Genomic DNA, 18,039 nt, shown 5'->3' with positions numbered 1-18,039 from the left:
CTGCGCTTTGTCAGTCCAGTGCTGCACTGTCCATTACATGCCTGTCATAGTTAGCTGTGAGACCTAATGCTTCACTAGTCTGAGCTAGGCTATGCTAGCTCGGGGGCTCTGTGCCCTGTTAAATGCTATTCTGTGTTTGCCTGGGGAGTGTGAGGCTGTTAAATACTACAGTAGACCCAAGCATTGGGACTTACCTCTTGTTATATACTAAAGTGGTCTTTGTTGGCATTGGGAGCAAATGTCTGCAAGCTAAATGCTATAGTTCTCTGTCAATCCTGGGGAATGTAGAGAGCCTATGTTCAGTTAGTGGATGTGGGCTTTGGGACCTGTCTCTATGTTCTAAAACTGAAGAGCTTTCAGCGCTTCGGGGACCGCTGCTTGTTAGCTATTGAGGGACCTGCCTTTACATTCAGTTAGTGTCAAGAGAATTTTTTATGCAGTGTCTTTTCTGTAGAGGTTGTCAATGTGCCGTCCTTATTCACAGCTTTTTCAGCAAGTTGAAAGAAAGATGTTTAAATGATACATTTTTTGACAATTATGCCACGTATGTATTTTGATGAAACAGTTACTTGTCATAGCGTGATTCAAACACCAGGCGATCAATATTAATGTGTGAGACTTTTTGAATGTAAAGCAGCGTTATGGATAACTCAGAAGCTTTTCTAACATGCACACAGGCTCATTGTGAACGGATTGTCTTCAGCTGTATTATTTCTGACGCTGGTCAAGTGACAGCAGCTTCTTCTCTGAGGCTACCATAGGTGTTTGTTTGTAAGTAGCTTTCCTGAGCTAATTCTTTGTTAGCAGACGGATTTAGAGCGGCGTTTGTTAGCGCGAGGGTTTACAGCACATCTGTTGAGCATTTACAGAGAATTAGACAGCTATGGAATGTGTGTCTTGTCTACCAGTGAAGCTATTTAATGCAGAGTTTTAATGTTTTTTCATGCCCTTGTTTAATGTGTTTTGATTTCACCCTCCTAACATACTAACCTGCATTGTTTAGTTAATCCTAATTACACCAATCCAACGTTATGAAAAAATATCTACAGTAATACTTTCTTTTTTTTAACACTGCAACATGAGCTACTGTATCCAGCTCCTCATGTGGACTTATCTTTCTTCAGGGCATGTATTAAATATAACATTAAGTCATATTCCGTTTCTGTTTCAGCAGCAGTGTGTATTATGGCAGCAGTGTGTATTATGGCAGCAGTTTGAACGAACACTCATTTTGTTGACTGTATAGGCCTTTTTTAGCAGCAATCATAGCAGAAGAAGGTGACTACAATAATTAATGAAATTAATTACGCCTGTGGTTTTCCTGCCTGTTGACCTGAATAGAAACTGAAGAAGAAAACAGATTACAAGGGCACCCATTTGTTTACAACACCTGGTTCCGGATAAAGATTTGCTGGAGACATGAAATGTTTTGAATAAAAACGGTAGGCACATACACCAAATGTAACCTTTTTAAACAGATGTTAGTGTTAGTGTCTAAATAAAAAATATGTTAATACCAATAAAAACAAAATAATCAAATAGAATTAGGGAAATCATATTTTTGGATTTTTTAACATGATATCAGATAGAGTAAACGTGACAAACTATAATCTTTTGATCCAAGATAATCTGCAATAAACAATGGATTCAACTGTTTTGGTGATTACTAAAAAACTTTATGATGGATAATAACTCTCTATTCTGCTTTTCAGTTTTAAAGCTATATTTCTATTTCTTTTACAAATAGTATTTTTTAAACCATCCATTCTTTGTCTCTTACATGGCGTATTTTAGTGCATCACTTTGTTATTGCAAACCACCTTAAAAGCTTAAAATGATCTTACATATCATGAGAAAATCTAGGTCTGATTCCATGAACTTAATAACTGACAACCGTCACGGACTCTATATCTGATTATTTGGATAATTAATACACTTTTTGGGTTTTCTCAGATATCCCCAACACAAATGTAGTCACTTCAGATACAGTACCTGAGACAACCATGACCAGATCTTTAAACTGTATTATTTTTTGTTCATCTCTGAGGAATACACTGACTTCACCCTCATATGCTGGGATATATATTAATTGGCAGTAACCTACCCCTCAAACATGCATATCATCACAGATTCCTCTCTACATATAATGTGTACACCTAATTTGTTTTTGACGTGTTGTTAGTTTCCTGACAATGACAGTGTTTAATTCACCAGAATAATGTAGGGGATGCATTATAATATTTCTCCAGCTTGACTTTGGGCAGATTCACGCCACACAGCTAAAAAAAATAGAGGTGTGTGGGTTTTTTTGTAGGTGTTTAACATAAATTACATTTTGCATGTGACCCTCAATGCTGCTGCGAGATTCACTTTTGTTGACACAGGACTTATTTAGCCCATGCTAGCTTGTTTGCACTTCTGAGCAGAGTTAAGTGTGATGGTACTTAGCAGCATCTGGGGGCCATACTTTGTCAGGCCAACTTAATGTAGCTGCTCCATCTTAACTGACCTACTGCATTAAATATTAACATAGCACATTGCTGGCCTCATCATCACCATCCTCCTCCTCCTTACCCCCATCTGTTTCTCGTTATTCTGCATTTTTCCATCATTTTCTCATGTGCCATCCTGTGTCCTGTATACTATTCTTCTTCTTCAAGCCTTTCAATTATTGTGTCCTTATCTTTTCATCCACTCTCTCTCTCTTCATTCCACCTTTCACTGCCTTGTAGGACTTCAGCTCCTAGTGCTCGTAGCCCTCATGATGACATCCTCTCCCAGTAAATTTCTAGAAATATGTCAGCTCCGTCCCTCATTAGCCTGGATCTGTACAGCTCTCTCTCTCTCCACACTTTCATATTTTCTTAATCTGATTGCTGTAAACAAAAATGAAGTTTGACATGAAATAGCATGTGTCTGCATCTGTGTGTGTGTGTATGTCTGTGAGGATGGGGGGTAGTGAGATACTGACTTGGTTTTGGTGGTGTATTATTTATTGGTATGCTGGCTCCTGAGTAAAGCTATATTATAAGGGGCCCTTTGTGCATGTGTGCACATGTGTATAGGTGCTGTGTGCATACATGTGGGTGGATGCGAAAACTGCACATGAAGTTCACTATATTTGTATAATTGATGCATGATGTCATCAGTAAATCTCTAGGTATGTGGGTTATAATGTTGGAAATACGTGTGTGTGTGTGTGTGTGTGTGTGTGTGTGTGTGTGTGTGTGTGTGTGTGTGTGTGTGTGTGTGTGTGTGTGTGTGTGTGTGTGTGTGTGTGTGTGTGTGTGTGTGTGTGTGTGTGTGTGTGTGTGTGTGTGTGTGTGTGTGTGTTGCATTATTCATTCGTGAGCTTCTTGGTGGACTTGTGTGATTTGATGAGAAGATGCAGGTCTGTGTCAACGTCTCTTTTTATCCTTTATAATTCAGCAACTACCAGCAACTATCATCCTCCCCTTTCACCCCTCAGTCTTCTAAAAAGACTTTCCCCTCATTCATTCTGAATTCTCCTCCTCCATCCTCCTCTCCTCTTCTTTCCTCTCCTCTCTTCTATTCTAGTCTAGTCTAATCTACTCTCTTTTCCGCTCCTCTCCTCTCCTCTCCTCTATTGTAGTCAAATCTACTCTCTTTTCCGCTCCTCTCCTCTTCTCTTCTCTCTTCTATTCTAGTCTAATCTACTCTCTTTTCCACTCCTCTATTGTAGTCTAATCTACTCTCTTTTCCGCTCCTCTCCTCTCCTCTTCTTCTCCTTTTCCTCTCCTTTTCCACTCCTCTCCTCTCCTCTTCTCTTCCTCCCCTCTTCTCTTTCTCCCCTCTCCTCTCCTCTCCTCTTCTTCTCCTTTTCCTCTCCTTTTCCACTCCTCTCCTCTCCTCTTCTCTTCCTCCCCTCTTCTCTTTCTCCCCTCTCCTCTTCCTCTCCTCTTCTTCTCCTCTCCCTTTCCTCTCCTTTTCCACTCCTCTACTCCCCTCTCCTCTTCTTTCCACACCTCTACTCTCCTCTCCTCTTCTTCTCCTCTTCATCTCCTTTTCCTCCCCTTTACCACTCCTCTACTCCCCTCTCCTTTCCTCTCCTCTTCTACCCACACCTCTACTCCCTTCTCCTCTACTTTCCTCTCCTTTCCTATCCACACCTTTCCTCTCCAGTCCTGTCTTCTCTTGTCCTCTCCTCTCCTTCTCTCTTCATTCCTCTCTTCTCCTGTCTTGTCTTCTCTTGTCCTCTCCTCTCCTTTCCTCTTCCTCTCCTCTTCTTCTCCTTTTCCACTCCTCTCCTCTCCTCTCCTCTCCTCTCCTCTCCTCTGCTCTCCTCTCCTCTCCTCTCCTCTCCTCTCCTCTCCTCTCATCTCCTCTCCTCTTCTCTCCTCCTCTTCTCTCCTCTTACTCTCCTTTCCTCTTCCTCACCTCCCCCACCATAGACTGTGAAGGTATTTAAAAGGAAGATGACAGGTGTGAATATTCTACATGTTATAAGCATGTTATGGACATGTGTGACATTTTAAATGAAGCGCCACCTCCACAGTATCTTCATGCTCTGTGTGTGTGTGTGTGTGTGTGTGTGTGTGTGTGTGTGTGTGTGTGTGTGTGTGTGTGTGTGTGTGTGTGTGTGTGTGTGTGTGTGTGTGTGTGTGTGTGTGTGTGTGTGTGTGTGTGTGTGTTCATACTGTCTTATTCCTCACAATGATTACAAGATCTAAGAGAAGTTCTTGATGAGAAGTTTTAATGTTTAATTGATAAAGGTTCGGTTGTATGTATTCTTGTCTCATGTCACAAAGTGTTTGTATTGATTAGTTTCACTTCAGGTCGCAGCAGCTTGACGTACGTTGTGAATTGTGGTAGAATAAACGTTGCATTCTGACTCAGTGCCTCTCCTTTTTTCTCTCTGTGTCCTCATTAGTTCCCTCGTAGGTGAAGGTAACGCAATGTGTCTGTTTGTGCTCGAGGTGCAACTAATGATTATTTATGATCATCAATAATTTGTTGGTTCATTTCAATCATAAAATGCCAGAAATAGTGAAAATTATCCACCATACTTCAAGTCCCCGGTGGCATCCAAGTTTTGTTGTGGAAATTGTCTGAAAACACTAAACACAAATATGAAATAATACACAGAACACTGCTGGGTTGAGGATTAAACAATTATTACAGTACAATAAGGACATAGCATACATACAGAGTGACATGAGAACAAAGAAATCATCTGTGATTGGTCAAGCACATCTTACACTTTACTTTACTTTACTCGCGTCCCCCACACCTAGGACTCTTGAGTTTCTACCTTATTTGGAAATAGTCCAAGACAGAAGAAGAGCAACGGGCCTCTTAATGATAACAAAGCAAATTCAACCAGACACACAGTGATGAGACAAAAGCAGTGATCTTACATCCACAATCTGAGCTTAAAATGATCAAACCAATTGTTGATCCTCTTCACTTTTACAGTTTCTTGTTATGTCCAACAGAACAATCAAAGAGGAGCAGGTTTCAAGCTGATCGTACAGTCTGTTAACAAACTTCTAGGTTAGCCAGACTTGATAATAGTGGTAAATGTCAAAATATACATGAATATGCAGCACCAGTCAAAGGTTTGAACACACTTCCTCATTAAAGGGAATGAGAAAATCTGTCCTAACTTTTGACTTGCACTGTACATTTAACTTTTTTTTTTCTGTATTTTTCTTTCTGACATTTTTAGGGCACTAACTTTTAGTTTTACCTTCAGATAAAGTTGTATATACTATTCCAGCTACATTGTTTGTGTGTTTGCAACCTGTCTTATCAGCTGACTGCTCATATTTCTTAAATTTTCTTTTCAAGATCTCAACAATTACTGTGATGAGCACAGTCTTGTAAATAACCAGCAGGAAAAAATGGACAAAAGCTACAAAAAAGGGCAAAGAAAGCCAAAAAAATGAATATTTTATCGGTAAATCCACTTGAGTATTCCAGCTCTGCTTTGTATGTGAGTGTACCGTGGTACGTTTGTAAGTGTGAGGGTGTACAGCGAGTGGGTGTATGTTAGTAACTGTGCTCGAGTGTTGGTGTTATCTAGGTATAAAGTGAGGATGTGCCTGTTGCCACACAGAGGGATTTTCCCCCCCTCTTTTTTTTTCTTCTCTAAACCTGAGTTAAAGTACAAAGTCACAGACACCTACAGTCAGATAAACACACACATACACACACACACACACACACACACACAGGGAGGGAGAGAGAGAGAAAGATGGAAACAGGGAGATAGATCTTTTTTAAAGTACAATTTCATCCTCTCTCCTTCCCACTTTTCTCACTTTTTCTGTAGCGGTGGAGGGGAGGGGAGTTAAATCTCTGCAGGGCCTGCTTGTGTGATGGCCAGAGCTGAGAGTTGGGTTTTTTTTGGTTAAACTAAAAGGACACAACTGGAGCCACAATGTAAGATTTACACACACACACATACACGCACACACATACACACACACACACACACACACACACACACACACACTCACTCACCTACACACACACACACACGAAGTAGGAGGTGATGGGGGCAGAAAGACAGGAGCTGACAGCTGATTCTCCATGTGTGTTTATGAGGGCTTTGATGTTTAATATGTCACAGTCTTTGATGCAGAAAGGGAGTTAGTGCATGTATGTGTGCATGTGATCATTGTGTGTGTTTTTGTGTTTTTGTGTGTGTGTGTGTGTGTGTGTGTGTGTGTGTGTGTGTGTGTGTGTGTGTGTGTGTGTGTGTGTGTAATAAAGAGACACAGGGACCTTGCGAGGAGATTTGACATTTGTGTTCCCCCCCCACAACACACACACACACCTCTTCCACCCTTCTCTCTATCTCTGCAACAGGTATCTCAGTCCTCACACTAACGAGTCAAACATTTTCCCTCCTTCTCATTCTCCCCCTCAGCTTTCTCTTTTCTCCTCCGTCTATTCCTCCTCCTTCTTTATCCTCTCCTCTCTCTCTTCTCTCTGGTGGACAGGGCCGTGTTGCTATCTATTTGTTTATGTCCCAAGGGGGTGAAAACTCGGCTTGCACTTAATGCAAACATATATTCTGCAATCATTAGCAACTTATTTCACACTCACTTTAGGATCTCATTCTGTTTAATAGCTGCTTTAGTTTTGGTAATGCTTACCGCTGCCTCTTATTCTCACACTGTGGGTTTCCATCCACTGCTGAGACTAAATGATTTAACTGTACATGGCATTGTGAATTAATGCTGTAAAACTGTGAACATTTGGAGTCGCAGTTTACGGAGGGTGTCCTCTGACTTCAAATGAGACAGCTATAAACTGACACTGTATTTTTGCAATTAGTGTACTATAAAAAACATTTTTATTCCAGATTAATGACTAATTTTGTATTTTTAAAATTTTTTTACTGCTTCACATTGTAAGCACTAAGCGTATTTACATATACAACACCTCATAGGTACAGCATCCATATTGGGCTCAATTGGCATTCAAGGCACTGCATGGCTGATGTTATATTGGCTACTGGGGCTTGAAGTGAATCAAACCTGTGAGTTATGAGGCAGTTATCTCAAACCATTAGGGCTCCCTGTTGCCAGCAGTCACTCTCTTGCAGTGTCTTCATTGATGACTGAATCTGGCTCGCTTACTACTCGGTCCCACTTCCTCTATTTCCCATTTTTCTTCTCCTCCCCTCCTTCTTTTCTACATCACTTACACTCCCTCTTATCTCAGTCTGGCTCACTGATTGCAAAATTGAAAATGATTATAATTATATCGGGTTTTTGAGTCTTATTTGCACTCGTTCACTCCAGCTCTTGTTTTTTTTTTTTTCTTCTTTTTTTTTTTTAATGAATTCAGTCCCTCAGACAAATCTGCTGACTGTCTCTGCTGCTTGGCCTGTGTGTCGTTGCAGGATGAAAAGTCCACGTTCTTCCAGTTCGGCGCAGCTCTGCAGCAGGAGGCTCTGCTCATGCTCTCCATCATGGAGGAGTATGACTGGCATGTTTTTTCTATCGTCACTTCCAAGTTCCCCGGGTACCAGGACTTCATCAGCACACTGAGGGTAACTGTGGATCACAGGTAATGAATATACTCCTACACACATGCACACACCCTGTTTTCATCTTTAACCTCTATTTACGACAGCTGACAAATTTAAGTATCTTAAGTGCTAAGTACCTATTATTTTATGGTGTGTTGTCACAGCTTTGTGCGCTGGGACCTGCAGAGCGTGGTGACTCTAGATGCTGTAGATGGTGGCGACCCAAACTCTAAATCACACATTGCCCTCAAGAGGATCCAGAGTCCTGTTATACTGCTCTACTGCTCCAAGGATGAAGCTTTGTGAGTGTTCCTCTCATTTTCTTCTGCTTTTTCCATTTATTTGTCATAATCCACCAGGTTTTAGCAGTAAATCTTTTTAAGGTATAAAAAATGTATATTTATCTCCTGGTCCACGTTGCCTGTTTAAGGGTTAACTCTCTTACTCTTTTTCTTGACAGGTATATACTAGAAGAAGCACGGTCCTTGGGCCTGATAGGAGCTGGTTACATCTGGATTGTGTCCAGTCTCACCACTGGCAACCCAGACTTTACCCCTGAGGTAGTGAGGCTCCCATATGTGGTAACAGGTGGCCACTTTTGAGTGGTATGATAAGGCAGGGAGTGTTTTTGATTCCAGGCTGTTGCGGTTCATCTGCTATATTTACCGTATTTGTCCTTTCCTTTATTTTTAGCTGATAAGAGGCAGAATATTAAAGCAGTGGTTCGACATTGAGAGTATCTCATATCTATCCATTACATATGAAGCTTAGTTACAGCGAGCTTAACATAAAGAAAGAAATAGAGGGATAGCCACCTCTAACGCTCATTAATGAACCTGTTAGATCTTGTTTGTTTAATCCATACAAAAAACAGGGTGTACAAAACAAAAATTCACCAATTACATCAGGTTATTTTCCGGACTATTTCTTGGCTGGGAGCAGTTGCCTCTCAACCAGTAGAGACTCCTAGAAGTTACTAGTCCCAGCCAAGAGAAAACCTGTCACATACTGTCTGTAACTCTCTTCTTTTTTTTACACTCAGTGTTTTGTATGGATTAAACAAAAAAGATATAAGCTTTAGATGTACTGGTACTGTCATGTGGATTTAATTATATTTAGATAGAGCCAGGCTAGCTGTTTTCACCATCTTTATACTAAGCTACGCTAGCTAATATGACAGGAAAAGAGAATAAGTGTATTCACAAAGAATGTCAAACTATTTCTTTAAGCCAAAGCATTATCCCAACACAGTATAGAGGCAAATCACAGTGACTGGTAAGCTATAAATTATATCATCATCTCTTTAGTTTGAAGAATCCTGCGACAATCACATCCCACTCTGCTTTGTTTACAATCTCTCTGTACCTAACAACATTTGCTCAGCCCCTAAATAGGATGTTTGACAGCATTACATACACATTCATTCTCAAAATGTAGGACAGCAAGATAGCTATTATCCAAATAGCATATAGATATGTGTATAAATAATTCAAAGTATAATCAGCTCAAATGTTCCCTCACATTAAAAATGGAAACATATCCAGTGTTAGCTTACCTTTTCTCAAAAGCCCCTCAAATGTTTATTTTCCTCCTTCCCTTGTCCATCATTCTCCTCTCTTCAGTCTTTCTATTTGTGTTTGTTTTGTTGTTTTTTTGTTTGCCTCCTTAGACAAAGATCTGATTCTACTGTTAGTGCCAAATTAAAATGTGAAAACAAAGTATAGTAAGGTAGACTGACAGAATAGTGTACCAGCATTTTTGATGTTTCCCCAGTCTAGTTGAAAGAGATAAAGTAAACAAGCTTTAGTCTGTCACAATCGTTTTATTTTGACAGTTGCAAGGTGTGGGCCATACCTGAATGAGCAAATTTACTTTGTGGACATACAGGCAGCCCACACTTATTTAATAGCCAGCAATGAATTAGTTCAGGAAAACACCAATAAATCATCTGCCTGACACCTCTGAGACATACATATGGATGTTTAAAATTGGAGGAAAAATGTTCAAATTGAAATCAAATTGAATTTTATACACCATATGTTGCTCTTCTAAGATCTCGTCTCCTTTCCTGTCAGATGTTCCCCTTGGGTATGATCTCCGTGTCCTACGACGACTGGGAGTACCCGCTGGAGACGCGGGTACGGGATGGAGTGGGCATCATTTCCACTGCAGCCACCTCCATGCTGCGGGAGAAGGGGGAGCTGCCAGAGGCCCAGAGCAGCTGCTACAGCACAGCATCAGACAGGAGCCCAGGGAAGCTCCCACCTAGTGCCCTACGCAGGTGTGTATGTGCGTGAGTGTGTGTGTGAGAGAGTAAGAGGAGATCAAGGTCTAGGGACTTGCATAACTGTTTGTCTTTGTAGCTGAGTGTTGAGCGGCCTTACATAACTCTTTTTAATGTACTAATGAGATGGGTAGCAGGGAGATAGAAAGCGGGGATGACAGCGGTGTTAAACACTGTGATGTCGAATGACATTTAACACTATTAGCTGTTGTGTACATGGCTGCTCGGTTGTATGAGCTCATTCTGCCTCCTTAGTCGGGAGACAAAGAGTTGAACCTCAGGCAGACCTCCATGTTGCTGCTGCCCTGTGTTAACTAAAGCCTGGTGCGACTTCACATGACTGGACTCACTGTCATTAAGTCAGGATTAAAGCAGCTTTTACTAGCTTTGTTCTCTCTCTTTCTTTCTTTTCTTGTTATGTGGTTCTGTGGGTGGCACGTATGTGTTGGTAGGTTTTTGTGTCTGTGTGAGTGAACACGAGCATATGCATACTAGAGTGTGTGTGTGTGTGTGTGTGTGTGTGTGTGTGTGTGTGTGTGTGTGTGTGTGTGTGTGTGTGTGTGTGTGTGTGTGTGTGTGTGTGTGTTTTCTCTGAAGTCTCCGCGATAAGGACACAGTCAAATCCTTTAAACTTGACAGGAGGACAAATGGGCACACACAGACACAAAGTAAGCACATACACAATGAGCAGGCACAAATGTAAAAGCACAAACACAGCTGCTTTCTACCATGATTCTTAGTTTAATATTGTTACTACATATTGAAAGCACAGCATACTGTACAGCAACTAAAGTCTAAGCATTAATTCAAAAAATCAGAATAAAACTGAGTGAAAACATGGAGGCCAGACTGCCAGGCTCTTCACATCTTCAGTGACTTGCCTCACTACAATGAGGCCCACAGTTCGATATTCTCTATTATGGCTTTATTGTCCCCATTTTTCTCTGATATTAGTGCATTCCAGTATATATCAAAGCATACATAATATCCCAGTTGTTGACAGGTTGATCCAATATAACTCAGACCTCAATAAGCTCAAACCTTTTTCAGAACAATCTTTTTTTCTTTATGTCAGAGGAACCTCATTTGTCTCACTAACTTATTAGATATAATTTGCATATTTGTCAAAACAACTGCAGTCAGTTTTTGTGATAATAAACTGACAGGTTGGATTTCCCTACCCTGACTTGGAAGTGATGAGGCTGTGATCAGGATTCTGCATACATTAGTCTAGATACAATCTTGCCGCAGTGTGCATATAAACAACTTGAGGTGGAGAGGAATAGGACAACATAATCTGGCACTTAAAAGACACTATCAACCCCGTTGGATTCCCCGTCATTCTTGCCTGACAAGAATTCATATCTCAGACTCTAATTCAGCATATTTGGTTTCTACAATGGTACAGGTTTTTATTGAGGTTTGTCCTCGTAGTAAATTTCAAACAGTTATTTTATTTGATGGAACCACTGTACCATTCAAACCCCTAAGCGGCCGCATTTTATTCTAAAAGATGCTCGCTGCCATAACACAGAATTTGGGAAGAGCCTCTCTTCCTTCTTTATTCATACTTTTAGAAAAATACTCATGCAGTGGCTACTCAACTACTTTAATTATAGAAAATGTCACACGGATGGTAGATGCAGAAGCCCACAAATTAAAGATGGCATTTATAATAGCAAGTATTTTTTTATGTATCAGTGATGCAGCTCATGCTGAGTTTAAAGCCCCCGTTGAATTTGTACTTAATGCAGATAATTTTGCATACTGTAATTTAGAAATCATTGAACCCTTTTTTAATGAAGCTGTACACTTTGTTTTAAAAACATCACACTGGATCACAAAATGACATGAATATGCATATAATTATGACTATGAATATGACGTGTGAGCCACCTACTTTTTATGTCTCATATACACACAGCATTATCCATTTAGATCAAAATATTTTTCCAAAAATGGTATCAAACCTGAAATAGGAGGAGACAGCAGTTTCCCAGAATAGACTGCAACAGTGTTTCCGCTATATGTATTCAGCCGTGGCAATGCACTGTGACAAGGGCATCACCTGCTGCACCATGAAGATTTTTCGTTCACAAAAATATATATTTGTCTTGACAGTCAAAAGCAATGTACGTCTATGATACAAAGGTTCAGTTATAAAGAATAGAGCTGTCTCTTATGTGTCACTTTGTAGGTTTGTATTTAATTATTTGTGTTTGTGAGAGAGGGAATACCCACAGCTGTGCTGTTTGGTTTTGTTACAGTGCCTGCATGCAGGGGAGGCTGGGACCTTTTATTTACTCTTTTGTCAGTGTGATTGGAACCGCTTTGAAAGAGCACAGGCCTGGTTCCAAGTTTTTGTAAAAACAGATGATTAATGCACCTCTCTCTAATCCATGGTCCAACAACAATATTCATGTGTGTTGACTTTAATACCTCTCCTGCAGATGAGACAACATAAAATCCCACCTGATGGTGAATTCGAGTGCAATTATCACGGTTTTCACCTGCAGGGCGCTTGCTAAACGGTACTCAAATGATTCTTTTTATGCATCCTGACTTCCTGTCTCAATATTTGAGTGTATGCATGAATCCTTCATGTCCTGCTTACATAAAAAACAGGGGTGTTATATTTGTTTCCTTTTTTAACTCGTTTTAGAAAAATGACGCTGTGAATCTATGAATACTGAAAGCATCTTTTTGAATGCATCTATTAAATATGTTTCCATAAAATTATAGTAAGACTCACAATTAAAGCAGATAACTCTCTGTATGTATGAGAGTCAAATCATGTGCCAAATACATAAATCATTGCAAAGCAGATGCAAAACTGAACATTTTTGGCTTTTGAAATATGTCATTTTAGTCAGACGATATTTCAGTCTTATAGCATCGTCCAACCAACCGTGTTTGACAGTGTCAAAATGAATCAAACCATTTCCAATAAAACAGAACATGAGGCATTGAAAAATGAGTGTTGTCTGTTTTCAGGCAGCAGCTGTCCCTCTCGTGATTTGGTCTTTTTAGTCAACTTCCATAGACAGCTCTCCTTTTCCCAGTGGGAATTTATGCTATTATCCCGGTCTTAACACTCAGAACGTCCCCGCTTTCTGAAAATTGTTTTACTTGACTGACTGTATTCTTAATCCCATATCACTGCATGTGATGTGGGTTCATTTACTCCTCTCTGCTGCTTCACTTTAGCGAGTGTGTAAATGTTTCAGCAACAGATCTGTTTGTGTATGCAGGATAACTGTAGTGAGTAAGAGGGTGAGGGCAGTCTTGTTGCACCAATGGCTTTTCTTTCAGGCGTATATCTGTGGAGAAATCAATGCAGAATGTTGATGGGAGAGATATGTGGCCTCTGACTCTTCCCCCTCCTACACACAAATAGATGCGCACACATAAAGACGCTAAGCCGTGCGTGCACACACAGTGGGTGAACACAGCATTGATTTGAAGAGGATACTCTTGCAGTGATTACAGAGTGCTTAACTTGTTATTTCAAACTTATCTGCTCTTGTGCACACATACTCACAAACACTCCTAACACATGCAAAACAAAAGAGAATAACAGCTTCCTTCGCTCTCTTTTTCTCCCATGTTTATCAGACACATGATGCACGTGTGGAATGAGGACAGAGACTTATCCTTTACTCCAGATGGTTACCAGGCCAACCCCAAATTGGTTGTCATCGTCCTGAATAGTGAAAGGAAGTGGGAGAAGGTAACAAATGAACACAGTGTTTTTTGCAAATGAAACAAGGAAATTAAAAAAAGTCCAAACACTTCAATCAAGATCGGTGTCAGCTGATTTTTGTGTGCTTGCGCTCGCACAGATGGGCCGCTGGGAGAACGGGACGTTGTCGTTGATGTTCCCTGTGTGGCCGAGATACAACTCCTACGGGGACGAGGACGCTGATGAAAACCATCTCTCGATTGTCACTTTGGAGGAGAAACCTTTTGTCATTGTCGACAACGTGGATATCCTCACAGGCACCTGCATGAGAAACTCTGTGCCCTGCCGCAAACATGTCAAAGAGTAAGTTCACCTTCAGTGTGTTAGCATAGAAATACACAGCACCTACACACAATCACTAAGAAATGGCTCACACTCTCTGAACTGGAGGTGTTAAAGGAGGTGATGCAGTCACTTTGACTCTTTTTTCCAGTGTCTTTTAATATACTTACATACAGAAGACATGAAGCTCAAACAAGCTAAAGAGAGATAAGCAGACATATAAATATAGCTACTGTGAACAGGAAGGTAGGTGAAAAAGATATCACAAAATCTACTGTGAAATGTAATGTGAGTGGATAGTGTACAGTACATATATAACTTGTCAATTGAAGGTAGTTCCCCTGTCCAATCTATCAATTTGTACTTCTTTATATTTTCCTAATTGAGTAGAGTCCCACTTCTCAAATAAGTCTCAATCTGTCTGAGAACATAATCATCAATCATGCGTTTCCACTTTGTCTGACAAGGATCTATACTGGACCCACTCATTTCTACTTTATATAATAATGACTCACCAGCTGTAAGCCCTTCACACTAAAATCCAAATCGCTGTATGAACATGGCAGCAGTGAAACACAAGTTATTACTTAAAACTCTAATGTGGTTCAAACTGTACATAAAAAACACCTCCTGTGCAGTCCAAATGGTTACAGGTGTTGACTACAACCTCTCTTTTAAGGCTCAAGTGGAAACTATTTTTATTGCAGTCAAGTTTCAGATACACATGTACCTACTGTACCTGCCAACTGAGGCAGCCAAGATGTTTTTCAACCTTTCAGTGATTTCCCAACACAGTATTTTGTATTCTTTGTCAGCGTTGTACAAGAATAAGACTCAACTTCTGTCAGAGAGCTTTTCACATACTGGTTGAGTAGTTCTCATTTGATTTATGGATCACCAATTCTGGCAGCATTAATAATTAATTATTCTCTATTGCTGTCAGCTTGCTAATGCCAATCTGTCAGCGTGCTTGATTTCTGTTTCTTGCCATCACTGTCACTGCATTGTCCATTGTGGTATTTGTTTGATTGTGCCATTAATTCAGTGTGATGCATGTGATGCATTAGATCTAGCAAATGTGTTGTTAGTTTTGAATAGTACAATAATGACCTAGTAATGCTTTCTTATTGGTTTCCTCTATGACAGGCTTTATTTAAATTTTAACATTCATCTTATTAATGTTACTCATACTTCCTCATATGTTTTACTCTTTACTTTTAGGGGAATTAACCAACACTATTTACGATTTGGCCTCCACAAATGAAAACCAGCCTTTTGATTATCTCTGGCTCGTTACAGTAATGTCTATGAATGTTGAATATCCCTGTTAAACAAACCAGTTAGTAAATAAATGAGTAAATAAAACTACAGTCTGAGGTGCACCTTGAGACTGAGACAAAGAAGGTATTTCATTTGGGATGCTGCCCAACCTTTTGTCATGTCTTATCTGAACTACTGTGACTCCCACCGAGCCAGGTCTCCATTCAGGATCTACAAACCCTCCAGACCTGCCCTGTCGTCAACCTCCCCAAGTTTTCCTTTATCCCTCCCTGTTGGCTGCCGGCAGCTGTTTACATAAATTTCAGATTTCTGATCCTGGCATTCAAAGCTCCTGAGGGAGTCGCACACCCATATCTGCAGGGTATGGACTAGCTGTAAACACCAGCCTGAGCTCTGTGCTGCGCTACAATCAACCACTTAGCTCTCCGCTCCCTGCAGCAGGCATGTCATCATTTCACCTGGTCCTGACACCTCTTTCTACTGCCCCCAAATAGTCAAATGACCTTCCCACTCCAGGTATGACAGCAGAATTACTCCCTATCTTATTTTGTTACCTGAAAACACTCCCCTGAATATTCCCATTTCCCATATCCTCATTTTATGCTGGCTAAGTCCATTGTACCTGTTTACTTAGATTTATCTCTTCTTATTTTTAGCATCGTTTATCTGACATGATCGATTTAGGATCCCATGAATATTTTGTTATCTGTTATCAGCACAGTAAGCCGCTCTTGATAAGAGTATCAGCTAATGGAATGGAAACATTTCACACATTTAGATTGATTTTGTTGTGCTACTTCACCAAATGTGAAGTTTTTTTTTCTTTTTATGACCTCCATTTTATTGGATGGCAAGGCAAGGCAGGTTTATTTATATAGTACATTTCAAACACAGGGGCAACTAAATGTGCTTTACATAAAACTAAATATTAAACAGTAAAAATTGGAAACATTAAAACATACAATTAAAAACAAGAAAACCCAATTATAATAAAAAAGAAAACAGTAAAGAAAAATAAAAAGAGAGCAAGAAAACTAAAAGCTAGACTAAAATAGAGCATCAAATATGAGAGTGCAGCATAAAATAATGATTTGCATTAAAATAATGCATCTCATTTTACTTATTTCACTTTGTCTGTTGAGACAATCGCAGTGGACTGGATGTCTTAAATCATCCTTACAAATATGTAATCATATCACTGTTAAACTTAATTTCATATTCAATCACTGTGCCAAAATGTAAAGATTTTTATAAATTCAAGGCATATAACTTCCTAAATAATTTCATTTTTCGATTGTGATTTTTGTCACATCATATATATTTTAAGATTTCAGATTAGTTCAGTGTGTTTTCACATGTATGATGTGCAGTACCAGTCAAATGTTTCATTCAAGTGAATTGGTGAAAACTTTTGATTGGTACTGTATGTTTTTAAAAATCAGACCGGCAGGAAGCTTTAGTGCCTTCCTTTCATCATCAACAAATCAAATAATACATCAGACTTTTCCCTTTGAAAGAGCTTTAAAGGCATTTATTTTAGTGGGTGAGATATGTTGCAGTCCTTCACTAGTGTGCAAACAATGCAGAGAAATTTCTCGAATAGTCAGTAAAAGTACGTTTTCAAACTTTCTCAAAGAAACGTCCCTTGGATTTTTTGACATCTTGGTGTTTTGCTCCAATTATCTGCTCGATATGGATGTCTACATAAAGGCCTCTGCATGACAAGACAAGGCAGCTTCTTTTTTTTACTCCGTTAATTTCTACAATTTACTGAGCTTGTGTGCATACAGCTAGTTCAGAGTAAACACTAATTACAATTTCAGGAGGTCTATTTGACAATGGCTCAGCACTTTTGGTTTATAACTGGACAGAAACACAACAAAAATCCATATTTTCTCAAGTATTATACTTGTGACTGACAGCATTACTGCTATAATTTAAATAAAGAGAGTCAGACAATAGAAAATAGTTGGAATTGTTATGGATTATCATTATGGTAAGATGGAGCCAGACAAGGACAGATAGGACAATCACTGCTAACCACAAAAAAAGTCAAAAAAAAGTCAACTGTAATTATGCTCTTTAAAGATTGATTTACTATTTTTAAGAAACAGAATCCTCACTTTTCTTTCTGATGAGAAAACAGACATTAGACAGAAAGAAAGAAGTGATAAAATACAACAACCGGGTTGTGAAACACAGGGTCATGACAACGCAACTCTGTAAGCATGGACAATTAGATGACTGATTCACCACGCATGGAGAGTTTAACTTGTGACCTGACCCTTTGTGTGTCCAGCCATCCATGTGTCCATACATGCATACATACATCCAACCATCCGCTACAGCGCTACATTTATTCAGTCACTACTTCCATTTGATGTGAGTGTGTGTGTGTGTTTGTTGTTATAAAAGTATAATGTGAATCAAAGAGATGTACTGTAT

At 39.7% G+C, this 18,039-nt stretch overlaps 1 protein-coding gene across 1 annotated transcript in view; it reads left to right on the top strand.

Annotated features, from left to right (window-relative positions):
* grin2ab (glutamate receptor, ionotropic, N-methyl D-aspartate 2A, b) overlaps positions 1–18,039 on the top strand; it is a 96,300-nt gene that overhangs the window by 59,126 nt on the left and 19,135 nt on the right. Inside the window, exons 5-10 of the mRNA XM_062434255.1 lie at positions 7,877–8,043; positions 8,170–8,307; positions 8,466–8,565; positions 10,081–10,286; positions 13,905–14,019; positions 14,132–14,334. Of these exons, the coding sequence (XP_062290239.1) occupies positions 7,877–8,043; positions 8,170–8,307; positions 8,466–8,565; positions 10,081–10,286; positions 13,905–14,019; positions 14,132–14,334 (929 nt within the window). The remainder of the gene's footprint in view (positions 1–7,876; positions 8,044–8,169; positions 8,308–8,465; positions 8,566–10,080; positions 10,287–13,904; positions 14,020–14,131; positions 14,335–18,039) is intronic.

Source organism: Scomber scombrus, chromosome 2, assembly GCF_963691925.1.
Source record: "Scomber scombrus chromosome 2, fScoSco1.1, whole genome shotgun sequence".
Classification (NCBI taxonomy): domain Eukaryota; kingdom Metazoa; phylum Chordata; class Actinopteri; order Scombriformes; family Scombridae; genus Scomber; species Scomber scombrus.
This window is presented reverse-complemented; position numbering and strand designations above follow the sequence as displayed.